Source organism: Scyliorhinus torazame, chromosome 14 (genome assembly GCF_047496885.1).
Source record: "Scyliorhinus torazame isolate Kashiwa2021f chromosome 14, sScyTor2.1, whole genome shotgun sequence".
Lineage (NCBI taxonomy): Eukaryota > Metazoa > Chordata > Chondrichthyes > Carcharhiniformes > Scyliorhinidae > Scyliorhinus > Scyliorhinus torazame.
In genome coordinates, this window is record NC_092720.1 from 142561165 (window position 1) to 142579530 (window position 18366).

General features: G+C 45.2%; 1 protein-coding gene across 8 annotated transcripts in view; it reads left to right on the top strand.

The window, feature by feature from the left end:
- The window catches only part of LOC140390078 (kyphoscoliosis peptidase-like), a 930728-nt gene that overhangs the window by 495536 nt on the left and 416826 nt on the right, over nucleotides 1-18366 (top strand). For all 8 annotated transcript variants that reach the window (XM_072474955.1, XM_072474961.1, XM_072474960.1 and 5 more), the window contains one exon: nucleotides 7078-7125. In XM_072474955.1, coding sequence (XP_072331056.1) covers nucleotides 7078-7125 — 48 coding nt within the window. The remainder of the gene's footprint in view (nucleotides 1-7077; nucleotides 7126-18366) is intronic.

The following is an 18366-nucleotide window of genomic DNA, read 5'->3' on the forward strand; positions in this document are numbered from 1 at the left end:
GAGGAGAAGGGGATTAAGACACTAAAAGATTTGTTTCTTGGGGGTCGGTTGGCAGGATTGAAGGAGCTGGAAGCGAAGTATGGGCTGGAGCAGGGGGAAATGTTTAGATACATGCAGGTTCGAGATTTTGCCAGCAAGGAGCTACAGAGCTTCCCGGTGGAGCCGGCCTCCACATTGCTGGAGGAGGTGCTGACGACAGGGGGACTGGAGAAGGGGGTGGTTTACATTCATATATTTTGGTCCTGTCCAAATCTGGAGGATTACTGGAAGGAGGTTTTTAGGGTAATCTCTAAAGTGGCGCACGTGAAACTGGACCTGGGCCCTCGGGAGGCCATATTCAGGGTGTCGGACCATCCGAGGTTGGAAACAGGTGCAGAGGCAGATGTTGTAGCCTTCGCCTCGTTGATCGCCCAAAGGCGGATCCTGTTGGGATGGAGAGCAACCTCTCCACCCTGTGCCCTGGCGTGGCGGGGGGACCTGTTGGAATTCTTGACTTTTGAGAAAGTTAAGTTTGAACTGAGGGGAAGGATGGAGGGGTTCTACAATTCATGGGCGTTATTCATTATGCACTTTCAAGAATTGGATAACATCGAACATTAGTTGGGGAGGAGGGTTGGGAGTGTTGGGGGAAGGGGAACTGTATGTGTTAATGATGACTATGGGTGATTCCTGGTTCCCTTTTGTTATTTGTTTATGTTAACATGCTGGCAGTTGTTTGGGGGTTGGTGGGAGGATGGGATTGTTGTTGTTGATGTGGGGATTGACATATTCGTTACTACTTTTTGTTGATTTTTGGTGGGTGCAAATTTTGGTGAAAATGTGAAAAAGGAGGAGAATAAATTTTTTTTTTTTTTTAAACTATACTCTAGTGCTCTTTGACCTCCCTGCTTAACAACAGAGCCAGCAGTGGTGCCACTGCTCTGGCTGCTGCTGCTATCCCCTGGTAGGCCATCCCCCCCCAGCAGAAAACGGTTTACTTGTCAGAGAGGGGATAACCACAGGAGTTCTTGCACTGACTGTCTACCACTTCTAGCAGTCACCCATCTATCTGCCTGCATCTCGAGTGTCACCACATCACTAAAACTCCTGTCTAGGACGCTTTCCGCCACCTTCATGCTCCTAAATGCATCAACTGCTGGTCCAACCTATCCATGCGGTCTGTGAGGAGATGCAATTGGGTGCAGTCTCTGCAGATGTAGTCGTCCGGGTCGCTGGATGCATCACGGATTTACCACATCTCACAAGTGCAGCACTTAACCCCACTGACCAACATTCCTATCACCAATTAAATTATTTAAGAAAATGTATTAAGCTCTTACCTTCACTTAATAGGGCTCCACAAAGACCTGCTAGTTGAATTCGCAGGTGAATTGAAAGTAGATATACCAATTAAAGCTATGAAGGAAGAGATAATTGATGTTGCTAAACATTTAAATTTGATGGAGATGCTCGGAGCACAAAGGAGCCCATGTGGTGGTGCAGCATGAGGCATCTCTTCTACTGAACCTCTTTCGTAATCCAACCCCCTCAACTCTGGGATTAACCTAGTGAACTCCTCTGCACACCCTCCAGCGCCAGTACGTCCTTTCTCAGCTAAGGAGACCAAAACTGAACACAATACTCTAGTTGTGGCCTCACTAACATCTTGTACAATTGCAGCATAACCTCCCTAGTCTTAAACTCCATCTCGCTAGCAAAAAGGACAAAATTCTATTCGCCTTCTTAATCATCTGTTGCACCTGTAAACCAACTTTTTGCGACTCATGCAATGTGACACCCAGGTGCCTCGGCACAGCAGCGTGTTTTAATATTTTATCATTTAAATAATAATCCCTTTTGCTGTTATTCCGACAAAAATGGATAACCTCACATTTGTCAACATTGTATTCCATCTGCCAGACCCTAGCCCCTTCACTTAAACTATCCAAATCCCTCTGCAGACTTCCAGTATCCTCTGCACTTTTTGCTTTACCACTCATCTTAGTGTCGTCTGCAAACTTGGACACATTGCACTTGGTCCCCAACTCCAAATCACCCTAGTGTCGTCTGCAAACTTGGACACATTGCACTTGGTCCCCAACTCCAAATCATCGGTGTGAAGGTACTGCAGGTGGAGGTGAGACTTGGAAGCTTAGATGTCACCATTGCAATAAGGTGGGACACATTCGTTCAGCATGTTGGAAGTTGCTAGGAATGCCCATGAAACTTGTGGGGATTCATAGGGAGCATTCTGAAAAGGGAAGGAAAGTGGAGAATGCTACGGCACAAACTGTAGCATGAACTGGACTGAGGAGGCGGGAGGTAAACACTGCTGTGGGAGCAGGTGTGTGGAATGAGGTCGATGACAGATATGGTGGTTTTATGTTTAAGGGGAAGGTCACCCATTTTGCTCAACCAATGTACCCCAACTGTTCACAATTTTAAGGGACACAGGCTACTGAAATGCTCGTGCCGGAGAATGATTTGATATTCTCTTCAGAGAGCTTAATGAAAAGAGGGATTGATCAATTCTGGGAAAACAGAACTTCTTAAGCTGTGTTTACCAAACATTTCCAGCCATGGATCCCTTTTGACCTCCCAATACTGAAGAACCCTTGAAAACATTATCATTATATTGAAGAATTAAACCACAAACAATGATTGTTTTCATGCAATAGGTACAAACCTAATTTATGGAAGTCATTTAATAAAATAATTATTTTATTAATAGACAAGCTTGAGTCTTGCCTTGTTGTCATTTTAATGGGAGGAGTGCTGATGCCCTGGTTCAAATGCGAAGAGTGCTGCTGGAATCCTGGAGTCTCTCTCACATACACTGATCCCTCACACACACTCATCCCTTGCACACTCACACTCCTCCCTCACACTCATTCTAATCCCACTCACAATGATCGCACATGCACACACACACACACTTAATTTTCTCACCTTTGTACCACAACATTGACAGGAAGAATAGAAAATAATTAAAATGGAACAGACACTCCACAAAGTGGAAAACCTGAAATTTTGCCATATTATGCTCCGTTTGACAAGCTCCTACCAATTCCCTTGGTCTATCTGCGTAGACTATCTGTGCGGACCTAAGTTTTTGCAGAGTCAGAATGACTCCAGAGCCATTTAAAAACTTTGCGTGGATACTGATTCTGAAGTTTCTGTTCCCATTCCTGGTTCCCCTCATTTTCTTCAATATGGGATAAGGGTGTAAATAAGGAGCCTGCATCCTGCACTCCCAATCTGATTGGCTCCACTTAGGAATTCTACCTCGGGGACTGCAGCGTTTTAAGAAGGCAAACTCACCACCATCATCCCAAGGGCAGTTAGGGATGGGCAATAAATGCTGGCCTAGCTAACACAAGGACAAGTGGATGCTGGAATCTGAAACAAAAACACAAAAACCTGGAAAATCTCAGCAGGTCTAACAGCTCTGTTCTCTCGCCACAGATGCTAACATTTTGAGTCTGGATGATTTCATCAGAGCACAACCTGTAGATAGGTTGTGACCTCTTTACAATTTACTCCCCCAGCTATTTTTGTATCATCAGCATCCACATCCCATAATTTTGTTAAATTTAAATTAGGGGGTATGTAGTTGTCATGGGGTCGGGCAAGATTATAGCTTACTCGTGGTTCACGGATGGTTTACAATGCTTCATAGGAATCAGGAAAGACAATCTGGATTAGGAAGCTTTCAAAGGAACTCTCCATGCCAACACATGGCGCAGGTGTTTCAACAGGCTGATGGATTTCTGAGGCCAGTTAGCCTAACATCTGTGACAGGGAAACTGTTGGAAATCATTATTAAAAATGTCATATCGGTGCACTGGGAAAATTCAACGCAATCGGGCAGAGTCAACATGGTTTTGTGAAAAGGAAGTCAATAAATTGATTAAACATGGAGATTTTTGAAGGAGTTGCATTTACTGTGGACAAAGGAAACCTGGCAGATGTACCATATTTAGATTTCATAGGCACTTGATTAGCTGCAATATTGAAGGTTACTGCGGAAAGTAACATATTGGCAGAGATTGAAGTTTGGTTGGCTAACAGGAAGCATAAATGGGTCCTTTTCTAGTTGTCAGGATGCCACAAGTGTTGTGCCACCCCAAGCCCGTGCCAACCATGCTGCCCGACGAAACTACAATCTTCTACACTTCCTGGGTCCGTATCCCTCTATTCCCATCCTGTTCATGTATTTGTCAAGATGCCCCTTAAATGTCACTATCGTCCCTGCTTCCACTACCTCCTCTGGCAGCGAGTTCCAGGCACCCACTACCCTCTGTGTCAAGAATTTGCCTCGTATATCTACTCTAAGCCTTGCCCCTCGCACCTTAAACCTATGCCCCCTAGTAATTGCCCCTTCTACCCTGGGGAAAAGCCTCTGACTATCCACTCTGTCTATGCCGCTCATAATTTTGTAGACCTCTATCAGGTCGCCCCTCAACCTCCGTCGTTCCATTGAGAAAAAACCAAGTTTATTCAACCGCTCCTCATAGCTAATGCCCTCCATACCAGGCAACATTCTGGTAAATCTCTTCTGCACCCTCTCTAAAGCCTCCATATCCTTCTGGTAGTGTGGCGACCAGAATTGAACACTATACTCCAAGTGTGGCCTAACTAAGGTTTTATACAGCTGCAACATGACTTGCCAATTCTTATACTCAATGCCCCGATCAATGAAGGCAAGCATGCCGTATGCCTTCTTGACTACCTTCTCCACCTGTGTTGCCCCTTTCAGTGACCTGTGGACCTGTACACCTAGATTTCTCTGACTTTCAATACTCTTGAGGGTTCTACCATTCACTGTATATTCCCTACCTGCATTGGACCTTCCAAAATGCATTACCTCACATTTGGCCAGATTAAACTCCATCTGCCATCTCTCCGCCCAAGTCTCCAAACAATCAAAATCCTGCTGTATCCTCTGACAGTCCTCATCGCTATCCGCAATTCAACCAACCTTTGTGTTGTCTGTGTCATCTGTGTTTTTGTTTCAGATTCCAGCATCCACTTGTCCTTTTGTCACCTCCTTAAGTGAGTGAGTAAAAAAATCTGACTAGAATGTGGGCAAATGTGATATTGTCCATTTTGGCAGGAAAAATTAAAAAAAGCTTGTGATGTAAATGGTGAGTGATACTAAATAGTGAGAGAATTCAGAGCTCTGAGGTGCAGAGGGATCTGTGTGTCTGAGTGCATGAATCACAAAAGGCTGATATACAGGCACAGCAAATAATAGAATGTTATCATTTATTGTGGGGAAAATTGATTACAGAGTAGGGAAGTTATGCCTCAATTGTATGGGGAATTAGTGAGACCACATCTGCAGGATTGTGCACAGTATTGGTCTCCTTATTTAAGCAAAGAGCAAATGCATCAGAAGACTTTCAAAGAAGTTTTACCAGACTAATATTAGGAATGAGTTTGTTTTCTTATGAGGAAAAATGGCAGACGTTAGATGTATATCCACTAATGTTTAGAAGACTGCGAGGTGACTTGATCAAAACACTGAAGATTCGAGGGGTATTAAGAGGGTGAATGTGGAGAGGATGTTTCCTCATGTTGGAGGGTCTAAAACTAGGGGTCACTTTTTAAAAATGACCCCTTAAGACAAAGATGAGGAGAATTATTTTCTCTGTGAATCATGAGGCTCTGAAATTTTAAATAATTTTAAAACAAAGACTCTCTTTCTCAAAAGGCAGTAGAATAATAATAATCTTTACTCGTGTCACAAGTAGGCTTACATTAACAATGTAATGAAGTTACCGTGAAAATTCCCCTGTCACCACACTCTGTCGCCTGTTCCTGTGCACGGAGGGAGAATTCAGTGTGCAGCTCGGTAGCATAGTGGGTAGCATTATGGCTTCACAGCGCCAGGGTCCCAGGTTCGATTCCCGGCTTGGGTCACTGACTGTGCGGAGTCTGCACGTTTTCCCCATGTCTGTGTGGGTTTCCTTCGGGTGCTCTGATTTCTTCCTACAAGTCCCGAAAGACGTGCTGTTAGGAATTTGGACATTCTGAATTCTCCCTCTGTGTACCTGAACAGGCGCTGGAATGTGATGACTAGAGGCTTTTCACACGAACTTCGTTCCACTGTACTACTGTGCCACCCTAAAAGAAGCAGAGCTAGAAAGAGTCTTGATTAACAAGGTGAGAGGGGAGTTATCGAGGGTGGCAGGAATGTGGGGTGGCGGTTACAATCAGATCTGCGACAATCATATTGAATGGCGGGAAAGGCCCAAGTGGCCTACTCCTGCTCCTAATTCGTATGTTTGTTTGGGCTCCCAGACAAGCCTCATTATGTATGTCTGGCTGACAGCCCAAGAATCCAATAGAGTCCTGAAACACCCTATGGTTCATGCCACATCCAAGGTGCTATGAACCATGGCACATTGAAAACCTGGTCTGACTTCATGAAATTTCCTGAGGACTTGGAAATGCTTATCCTTGCAATGGACCAGGCCAGGTTGGGATTGCACTCCAGAGAACTGGAAACCCCAGGAACGAGGTCAGGAATCCTGGAACCGGGTCCCATCCATCGTTTTCAAAGGGTTCCTGAGTCATCCTGGCCTTAACCACCAGTATTCACAGATCATAATTTGGGTCCTGCTCTTCTGTTGGTGTGTGGCAACAGTTTTGAGCAACTCAGAATATTACATAATACGAAAGAGAAAATGCTGGAAGATCTCAACAGATTTGGCAGCATCTGTAGGGAGAGAAAAGAGCTAACGTTTCGAGTCAGATTACTCTTTGTCAAAACGTCATCGGACTCGAAACATGAGCTCTTTTTTCTCCCTACAGATGCTGCCAGACCCGCTGAGATTTTCCAGCATTTTCTCTTTCGTTTCAGATTCCAGCATCTGCAGTAATTTGCTTATATTACACAATACTATCTTCGATGTAAGTTTGTGATGCGTAATGTTGCTCTGATCTGAGATTGTATTCCAATTGTATTGACATTGAGATCTGAGATAAAATATTACATCTGTGTTCATACAAAATACTAATTTCTGCCAGTTACAGGGTTAAGTTTAATTCACAGACTAAATAACAGAAAATATTCCAAACTTTTTTCTACAGGGAAACAGTCAGAAGGCCGATACAGTATTGATCCTTTGAGTAGCGGAGGTAAGAGAGATCTCTAATAAAGACTTGTAGGTTTCCGAATGCAGTATTGTAAGGGTCCTTTCTGTTTATTCCATTATTTCCCCTTTCTATTATTTTCCCGTTATCATTTTTGATCCATGGATGACTAATGGACATGTATCTTTAAGCCAAGCAGCAGAGAGAATGAGGAATTCAAAAGTTGCTGGAGAGAACAGTCTGCTAGTTTGAGCAGGAGCTTCAGACTTGTTGGTGCCACAGAGAGAGATGGGATGGGACTCGGTCTGATTGGTTGGCTGGTGACCATTGAATTAGCCCAAAGGGCGGACAGGTGGTGATTGGATCTTATCTCAGTGGATTGATTTTAGAGTCTGAAGAAGCTTCGGTTTGTCTCCTGAAAGCACAGGGGGGAGGTCGTTCTCTCGCTCCTCCCTGTTTTCTCCTGAAAGGCTGTATTACTGGGGCTGTAGAGAACCTGAAAGAATTAATCTCCAGGAAAACCATGACAAGCTGCCTCTCTCACTCGCTCACTCACTCTCTCACTCTCACTCAAGAAAGACTGTGTGTGCTGTATTTCTGAAACTATAGAGATCTGAATAAACCTATAATAAAGACCACAAGCTAAAAGGAACGTTTGAAGAGGAGTAAGGTGCTGGAAACAACTAACTAAAACAAAGACTTTTTCTCCCTTGTACTTATTATTTTTTATCCCTTTCTTCACCTCAGTGTTTGTCAGCCTTGTGTGTATGTGTCTGTGTATATAGAGGGTGGGGGGAAAGTTGAAGTGGCAATTAGATAATAATTAACCAGTTGTATTTGCAGCATATTTCATTATAATTTTTGTTATTAAATAAACCGTAATTGTGTCTACATTTACAAACCTGCTGACTGTAATTATTGGGCATTGTGAATGCCTGCTTGGCTGAGTGCGAGTGCTTTTGGAGTAGGGTGTACATTAGCCACAGCAGAACAGCCAACACTCCACCGTTACAACATCTGTGCTACTGACTCTCAAACTTTGGAATTGTTCTAATATATACAAGAAAAAATTAATCAATTTGAGTCATGCGACTATTGTCGCATGCTTTGAAAGGGAAAAAAATTAGGTCTACTTTCTGAAAAAGTTTTTTTTTAAAAAACCCTTCTCAGAAAGTAAAGCGCCATTTTTTAAGATTTATAATAAATAAGCTAAATAGGCTAAACTAGGCTATGTTCAAGCTAGCCTACACTAGGCTAGACTAAGTTAGGCAAGACTAGGCCACCAAAACTCATAGGTTAAGGTAATGTAACACAATTTTACCATTATTTGAACGCTTTTCATAATAAACACAATTTAACACAAATTCAACCTTTTAATATTTTTTCATAAATATTTGTAATATAGTATTAGCACAGACTATGTGGTCGTAGCCTCCCTTCCATTCACCTCTTCATCAAAACAATAGGCTTAGGCTAATCTAACACTATTTCACCTTTAGAACTTACCTTACTTTTCGAAATATAACATTTATTTTTGAGTAGGGGTAATTAAAATATTGTATCCTTATGAACACTTTATTGAAAAAAATTCTTGTCTAAATTGCTATCACGAATGCTATCACGAATGCTATCACGTTAGCATTGTGATTGCCTTTTCAACGGCTCCCCTTTTTTGTTACGACACGTCATCTACTGTTTGTATTTCTGTCATAAATGTTAATAATCTTTTTAATTATTTATAATTATTTTATATTAAACATATTTAGAATGAAACATCCTTAATTTGAACGTTTTTTCATTTACGGCTAGCCCACATGATACTTTAATAACCTTTTAATTTTTATTTTAACTATTATTTTGTATTGAATTACACTATATTATTAATATATATTTTTTTTTAAAAACCCATCTCATACAGTAGACCCAAAATTTTTAAGCAATGTGGACTAAAGTCGCTTCTGGGGCCCCTCCGGGATTAGGGGCCCTGAAGCTTAAGCTTCATTAGTTTCATAGTAGATCCGCCCTGCGTGAACCGGGCCCACATGACGGTGGCCCGGATGAGCAAATTCTTCGGGCTGGAGGACAAGTGTACTAGGTGCGCCAGAGGGCCAGCTAACCATGTACACATGTTCTGGTCGTGCCCTAAACTCGGGGGTATTGGCAGGGATTCGCGGATGTCATGTCCCGGGTATTGAAAACTGGGGAGGTAATGAGCCCTGAGGTGGCAATCTTTGGGGTTTCGGAGGACCCGAGAGTCCAGGAAGAGAGAGAGGCCGACGTCTTGGCCTTTGCTTCCCTGGTAGCCCGGCGACGAATACTGTTAGCATGGAGGGACTCAAAGCCACTGAGGGCTGAGGTATGGCTATCGGACATGGCAAGCTTTCTTGGCCTAGAGAAAGTCAAGTTCGCCTTGAGAGGTTCGCTACTAGGGTTCGCCCGAAGGTGGCAGCCATTTGTTGACTTCTTCGCAGAGGAGTAAGCGTCAGCAGGGGGGGGCGGGGAGGGGGGGTTTGCTAGGGGAGAGTAGAGTAGAGTAGAGTAGGGGGATATTGAGGCAGGTCCTTGGGTGAACAGAGTTGCACTATGTTCAATTTGTGTCTTGACTTCTTTTTTTTTGCACTGTACAATGTCACTTTTTCTATATGGAGGAGGATCCCGTGATGAGTAGCGGAGCAGGGTGTGTCCCTTCCATCCAGGCCAGCGGAGAATTTTGGGCACCTGTGGCGTAGGCTCCAGGACCGGGGGATACAAATCCATCTCCGAATCAGAGGGGCGGAAACGTCATGGGGGTCCTAAGGGCTGTCAGAGGATGTGGCCGCGGTCCGCCACTGGGCGCCTGTCTCTAAGGTGGTCCACAGAATACTTCATTTGTTGGCGCCCCGCTTGTAGGTGATACAAGGTCGGCCCTGTCTACCATAAATCAGTGCCCTTAAGCCAGCAGATACCTTGAGCGTAGTTACGGGACATAAACCTTGTTCCCCGCGACAAAAACACGAACCGGGCCCTTGGAATGCAGAACTGCAGCCTGAAGATCCAGTCCCTTTCACACTTTTTCCCCTATGTCAAGCGACAGCAACCCCAATCTGGTCCTTAAACGCCGACCCATCCAGGAACAATCCCTCTAACTGCATCGGGGTGGTCCAGTAAGCAATCAGAAATCCTACAAGCCAGGGCTCTATTTCCTCAAACCATGTTTCAGGGTCTGCTTTCATGTATGGCCTGCTCGGACAACCCGATCGACGGCGGATGGTAGGGGCCATCCTGACATGGCGGACCTTGTTGGAGCACAAGAAGCCCGAGAAATCCTGGCTCATGAACGAGGGCCCAAATGGACACGAGGACCTCCGGAATCCCGTGAGTGGCGAAAGTGAGGCAAAGTTTCTTGATTGCCATTGCCATGGCGAAAGACGGCATTCGGTGGACCTCCATCCACTTGCCATGCGCGCCAATTAGCAGAAAAAACATTGAGCCCAGAAAGAGACTGCAAAATCGACATGGACGCAGGCCCAAAAAAACCCAGGCCATTTCCACAGTTGCAGGGGCACAGTGACGGGGAGTCGCTGGTGTTCCTGACAGATGTCACACTAGCGGGGCCACCGTCTCGATGCTTTCCAAACCAGACGTAGCTATGAACTAACATCTTCATCCATGAGGCCCCGAGATTGCCACTATGGAGGTCACCTTATCGATTGACTCTTCTCGGGGATCACCACAGGTGCTCCCCAGAGTAAGACCCCATCTTCAACAGTTAACACGGTCAACATAGTGGCAAAGGCCTTCAGCTGCCCAGGTAACTGATCTGCATTGCCTCCAATGAGGATGACGTTTCACAGCCAAGACAGGATGCTTTTGCATCCATTCATGTATACGCAAGGCGGTGACGGGAAGCCTATCCATAAAATTGAATATGGTCAACAATTCATCAACATGGCGGGGAGGCACCGACTCCGAGACAACGGCAGGTGACTCAGTGAGACTGCATGGGAAATCTGTTTACAATTTACATAGATGATCTGGAGTTGGGGACCAAGTGTAATGTGTCAGAGTTTACAGATGACACTAAGATGCGTGGTAGAGCAAAGTGTGCAGAAGACATTGAAAGCCTGCAGGGGGAAAAAGATAGTTTAAGTGAGTGGGCATGGGTCTGGCAGATGGAGATCAATGTTGGTAAATTTGAGGTCATCCAATTTAGAATGAATAACAGCAAAGTGGACTATTATTTAAATGGTTAAAAGATTGCAGCATGCTGCTGTGCAGAGGGACCTGGCTTTCTTTGTGCATGAATCTCAAAACATTGGTTTGCAGTTGCAGCAAATAATTAAAAAAGCAAATGGAATTCCATCCTTCATTGCTAGAGGAATGAGTTTAAAAACAGGGAGGTTATTTTGCAACTGTTTAGGGTGCTGGTGAGGCCACACCTGGAGTACTTTGTACAGTTTTGGTTCTCCTTACTTGAGAAAGGATGTACAGGCACTGGAGTGGGTGCAGAGGAGATTCACTCGGTTGAGAGGATTAGCTTATGAGAGCAGACTGGGACGATACTCGCTAGAATTTAGAAGAATGAGGGGGGATCTTATAGGAACATATAAAATTATGAAGGGAATAAATAGAATAGAAGCAGGAGGGTTCTTTCTACTGGAGGGTGAAACTAGAACGAGGGGGCATAGCCTCAAAATAAGGGGGAGCAGATTTAGGACTGAGTTGAGGAGGAACTTCTTTATTCAAAGGATTGCGAATCTATGGAATTCCCTGCCCAGTGAAGCAGTTGAGGCTCCTTCATTAAATGTTTTTAAGGCAAAGGTAGATAGTAATAAAAGGTTACAGTGAGCGGGCAGGTTAGTGGATCTGAGTCCATAAAAGATAAGCCATAATCTTAGTGAATGGGGGAGCAGGCTCGAGGGGCCAGGTGGCCTACTCCTGCTCCTAGTTCTTATGTCCCAGGGCGGTGGCCAAACGTGTATTCATAAGCCACTAGTAGCAGCGCCCAGTGTTGGATTTGAGCTGATGCTATGGACGGAGTGGCCTTCATAGAATTTACAGAGTAGAAGGCAGCCATTCGGCCCATCAAGTCCGCACCGGCCCTGAGTAAAATAAGGGCCCATGGTATTCGAGGCAAGGTACTAACATGGATTGACGATTGGCTGTCAGGCAGAAGGCAGAGAGTTGGGATATAAGGTTCTTTTTCGGAATGGCAACCGGTGACGAGTGGTGTCCCGCAGGGTTCAGTGTTGGGGCCACAGCTGTTCTCTTTATATATTAACGATCTAGATGACGGGACTGGGGGCATTCTGGCTAAGTTTGCCGATGATACAAAGATAGGTGGAGGGACAGGTAGTATGGAGGAGGTGGGGAGGCTGCAGAAAGATTTAGACAGTTTAGGAGAGTGGTCCAAGAAATGGCTGATGAAATTCAACGTGGGCAAGTGCGAGGTCTTGCACTATGGAAAAAAGAATAGAGGCATGGACTATTTTCGAAACGGTGACAAAATTCATAATGCTGAAGTGCAAAGGGACTTGGGAGTCCTAGTCCAGGATTCTCTAAAGGTAAGCTTGCAGGTTGAGTCTGTAATTAAGAAAGCAAATGCAATGTTGTCATTCATCTCAAGAGGCTTGGAATATAAAAGCAGGGATGTACTTCTGAAGCTTTATAAAGCATTAGTTAGGCCCCATTTAGAATACTGTGAGCAATTTTGGGCCCCACACCTCAGGAAGGACATACTGGCGCTGGAGCGGGTCCAGCGGAGATTCACACGGCTGATCCCAGGGATGGTAGGCCTAACATATGATGAACGTCTGAGGATCCTGGGATTATATTCATTGCAGTTTAGGAGGTTGAGGGGAGATCTAATAGAAACTTACAAGATAATGAATGGCTTAGATAGGGTGGATGTAGGGAACTTGTTTCCATTAGCAGGGGAGACTAGGACCCGGGGGCACAGCCTTAGAAGAAAAGGGAGTCACTTTAGAACAGAGATGAGGAGAAATGTCTTCAGCCAGAGAGTGGTGGGTCTGTGGAATTCATTGCCACAGAGGGTGGTGGAGGCAGGGACGTTGAGTGTCTTTAAGACAGAAGTTGATAAATTCTTGATTTCTCAAGGAATTAAGGGCTATGGAGAGAGAGCGGGTAAATGGAGTTGAAATCAGCCATGATTGAATGGTGGAGTGGACTCGATGGGCCAAATAGCCTTACTTCCACTCCTATGTCTTATGGTCTTATGGTCTTACAAAGAGCACGCTACTCAAGTCCGCGTATCTACCCTATCCCCGTAACCCAGTAACCCCCACTTAACCTTTTTGGACACTAAGGGCAATTTATCATGGCCAATCCACCTAACCCGCACATCTTTGGACCATGGGAGGAAACCGGAGCACCCGGAGGAAACCCACGCAGACACGGGGAGAATGTGCAGACTCCGCGCAGACAGTGGCCCAGCCGGGAATCAAACCTGGGACCTTGGAGCTGTGGAGCAACTGTGCTAACCACTGTGCTACCGTGCTGCCCCACGGCCTTGTCTAGATAAGTGATACAAATACCTTTTCAAATTGTGGGAGTAAAACAGAAGTGAAATCACAGTAAAGCTGTGACCTGATTGAATGGTAGGAAATGTGTTAAATTTTGGAGAAAAAAAATTGAGAAAGTAATTAAATCTAATTGATTAACTATATAGTGGAGTAACTAAACCTGAAAGGAGAGATTAGTATTTAGCATTTAATTTTACAATAAAAATCTAGCGTCAGGGCCATGTAGTTAATTGAAACTCAATCTAACAATTCAATGTGTTTATTTTAAATTAATTAACTAGTGCTTAAATGTCACTCAGTGGGGTGCAGTGCTCCAACTGTGAGATGTGGCGGATCTGTGACGCTTCCAGCGTTCCGGTCGACTACATATGCAGCAAGTGTAACCAATGGCAGCCCCTCACAGACGGTTTGGTTGGAGCAACAGTTGGATGCTCTGAGGAAAGTGTCATAGATAGGAGTTATAGAGATGTGGTCACACCCAAGATTCAGGCAAACAGAGGGTGACCGCGAGAAGTCAGTGCAGGAATCCTCTGTGGCTGTCCCCCTCTCTAACAGGTATACCTTTTTGGATACTGTTCGGGGGGGAATAGCCTATCAGTGGAAAACAACAGCAGCCAGAACAGTGGCACCACAACTGGCTCTGTTGCTCAGCAGGGAAGGACAAAGTGCAGGAGAGCGATAGGTATAGGGGACTCTGCAGTAATAATAATAATAATTGCTTATTGTCACAATAATAATCGCTTATTGTCACAAGTAGGCTTCAATGAAGTTACTGTGAAAAGCCCTTACTTGCCACATTCTGGCACCGGTATGGGAATTGAACCCGTGCTGCTAGCCTTGTTGTGCATTACAAGCCAGCTGTTTAGCCCACTGTGCTAAACCATCCCCTAAAATGGGCGCAGATAGGTGCTTCTGTGGAAGTGAAAGAGACTCCAGGATGGTGTGTTGCCTCCCTAGTGCCAGGATCAAGGATGTCTCGAGACGAACACAGGACATCCTGAAGGGAGAGGATGAACAGCCAGAGGTCGTAGTACACATAGGTACCATTGACATGGGCAGGATGAGTGATGAGGTCCTGCAGAAGGAGTTCAGGGAGTTAGGCAGTAAGCTAAGAAGCAGGACCCCTAGGGTTGTAATCTCAGGATTGCTCCCTGTGCCACATGCCAATGAGGCTAGAAATAGGAGGATAGTGCAGCTAAACACGTGGCTAAACTGGTGGTGTAGGAAGGAGGGTTTCAGATTTCTGGACTATTGGGATCTCCTCTGAGGCAGGTGCGACCTGTACAAGAAGGACGGGTTGCATCTAAACTGGAGGGGCACCAAAAGCCTGGCTGGGAGGTTTGCTAGTGTCACCAGGGAGGATTTAAACTAATATGGCAGGGGGGTGGGAACCAGAGTGTTGGCTTAGAAGGTGTCATAACTGAAGGGGAAATAGAGAACAAAAATAAGAGAACATCACCCTTAGGCAGATATAGGATCAGAAGGCATAGAATCTGTGGGTAGAGTTGAGGAATCGCAAAGGTAAAAAGACCCTGATGGGAGTTATGTACAGGCTCCCTAGCAGTAGTCAGGATGTGGGGCAGAAAATAAATCAGGAGATAGAGAAAGCATGTAAGAAAGGCAATATCACCATAATCATGGGCGACTTCAATATGCACGTGGCCTGGGAAAATCAGGTTGGTAGTGGATCCCAAGGAAAGGAATTTGTGGAATGCTTTAGAGATTTTTTTTGGAGCAGCTTGTGGTAGAGCCCACAAGGGAAGAGGCAATTCTGGATTTGGTGATGTGTAATGAGGCAGACTTGATTCGGGATCTTAAGGTGAAGGGACCCTTCGGGAGCAGTGACCACACTATGATAGAATTTACCCTGCAGTTTGAGTGGGAGAAGCTGGAGTCAGATGTAACGGTATTACAATTAAATAAGAGTAACTACAAAGACACGAGGGAGGAACTGGCCAGAGTTGATTGGAAAAGGAGACTATCAGGGAAGACTGTGGAACAGCAATGGCAGGCATTTTTGGGGGTTATTCAGGAGGCACAGAAGAAATTCATCCCAAGGAGGAAGAAACATGCTCAGGGCAGGACAAGGCAACCATAGTTGACAAGGGAAGTCAAGGGCAGCATAAAAGCTAAAGAAAAAGCATAAGAAGTGGCATGGATTAGTGGGAAGCCAGAGGATTGGGAATCATTTAAAAGCGAGCAGAGGACAACTAAAAAAGCAATAAGGGGAGAGAAGATGAAATATGAGTGTAAGTTAGCTGGTAATATAAAAGAAGACAGGAACAGTTTCTTTCAATATATAACAGGTAAGAGAGAGGTAAAAATAGGCATTGCACCACTGGAAAACGTGGCTGGAGAAGTAATAATAGGAAACAAAGAAATGGCAAATGAACTGAATAGTTACTTTGCGTCAGTCTTCACGGTGGAAGACACCAGTGGGATGCCAGAGCTCCAGGAGAATCAGGGGGCAGAGGTGAGTGAAGTCGCCGTCACTAAGGAGAAGATTCTGGGGAAACTGAAAGGTTTGAAGGTGGAAAAGTCATCTGGACCGAATGGTCTACACCCTAAAAGAGATAGCTGAGGAAATTGTGAAGGCATTGGTGGTGATCTTTCAGGAATCACGGGAGGCAGGAAGGATCCCAGAGGACGGGAAAGTGGCTAATGTAACACCGCTGTTTAAGAAGGGAGGGAGGCAGAAGATGGGAAATTATAGGCTGGATAACCTGACTTTGGTCATTGGTAAGATTTTTGAGTCTGTCATGAAAGATGAGATTGCGAATTACATCCAAGTGCATGGTAAAATAGGACTGAGTCAGCACAGCTTTGTCAAAGGAAGATCATGTCTGACAAATCTGTTAGAGTTCTTTGAGGAGGTACAAGGGAGTTAGACAGAGGAGAACCAGTGGACGTGATTTATTTAGATTTCCAGAAGGCCTTTGTGACAAGGTGCCGTACAGGACACTGTTAAATAAGTTAAGAACCCATGGTGATAAGGGTAAGATCCTGGCATGGATAGAGGATTGGCTGACTGGCAGAAGGCAGAGAGTGGGGATAAAGGGGTCTTTTTCAGGATGGCAGCCGGTGACTAGTGGTGTGCCTCAGGGGTCGGTTCTGGTACCACAACTTTTCACAATATACATAAATGATCTGGAAGAATGAACTGAAGACACTGTTGCTAAGTTTGCAGGTGATACAAAGATCTGTAGAGGGACAGATAGTACTGAGGAAGCAAAAGGGCTGCAGAAGGATTAGGACGAGCTAGGAGAGTGGTCATTGAAGTGGCAAACGAAATACAATGTGGAAAAGTGTGAGATTATGCACTTGGGAAGGAGAAATTTAGGCATAGACTATTTTCAAAATGGGGAAATGCTGAGTAAATCAGAAGCACAAAGGGACTTGTGAGTCCATGTTCACAATTCTCTTAAGGTTAACGTGCAGGTTCAGTCGGCAGTTAGGAAGGCAAATGCAATGTTTTCATTCATGTCAAGAGGACTAGAATACAAGACCAGGAATGTACTTCTGAGGTTGTGTAAGGCTCTGGTCAGGCCCCATTTGGAGTATTGTGAGCAGTTTTGGGCCCGGTATCTGAGGAAAGATGTTCTGGCCTTGGAAAGGGTCCAGAGGAAGTTCACAAGAATGATCCCTGGAATGAAGAGCTTATCATATGAGGAATGGTATGAGGTATGGGCAGCATGGTAGCACAAGTGGATAGTACTGTGGCTTCACAGCACCAGGGTCCCAGGTTTGTTACCCCGCTGGGTCACTGTCTGTGCGGAGTCTGCACATTCTCTCCGTGTATGCGTGGGTTTCCTCCGGGTGCTCCGGTTTCCTCCCACAGTCCATAGGTTAGGTGGATTGGCCATGATAAATTGCCCTTCGTGACCAAAAAGGTTAGGAGGGATTATTGGGTTATGGAGATAGGGTGGAAGTGAGGGCTTAAGGGGATGGTGCAGACTTGATGGGCCAAATGGCCTCCTTCTGCACTGTATGTTCTATGTTCTATGATTGAGGACTCTGGGTCTGTACTCAGAGGCTAGAAGGACGAGGGGAGATCTTATTGAAACTTACAGGATACTGCGAGGACTGGATAGCGTGGATATGGACAGGATGTTTCCTCTTGTCGGAAAAACTAGAAGCAGCGGACACCATCTCAGACTAAAGGGACAATCCCTTAAAATAGAGATGAGGATGTATTTCTTCAGCCAGAGGGTGGTGAATCTGTGGAACTCTTTGACGCACAGGCTGTGGAGGCCAAATCACTGAGTGTCTTTAAGACAGAGATAGATAGATTCGTGATTAATAAGGGGATCAAGGGAGAAGGCAGGAGAATGGGGATGAGAAAATATCAGCCATGATTGAATGGTGGAGCAGACGCGATGGGCCGAGTGGCCTAATTCTGCTCCTATGTCTTATGGCAGGCATTGTCAAACTCGGGGGCGCGACCCGCGGGTGGGTCACGGGCGGGTGTTGGGAGGGTCACGGAGCTGTCCATCGCGGACTTACCAATCGCCCAAATCCGCGTACAACAGCTGCAGCAGCCGGCTTTTAACTATGCCGGCTGCGAGCGGCCTTCAAAATGGGCAGGAACATATAAAATAGAAAGCGGCCGGACTGCGCATGCGCACCGATGATCGGATACACATGCACAGTCCGGCCGCATTCTTTTTTATACGGTCACACCCTTTTTTTTTTACACGTTTGGGGGGACCAAAGGGACAAAGGTACCATTGGGACCAAAGGGACCCAAAACCATTTGCCCTGTTTT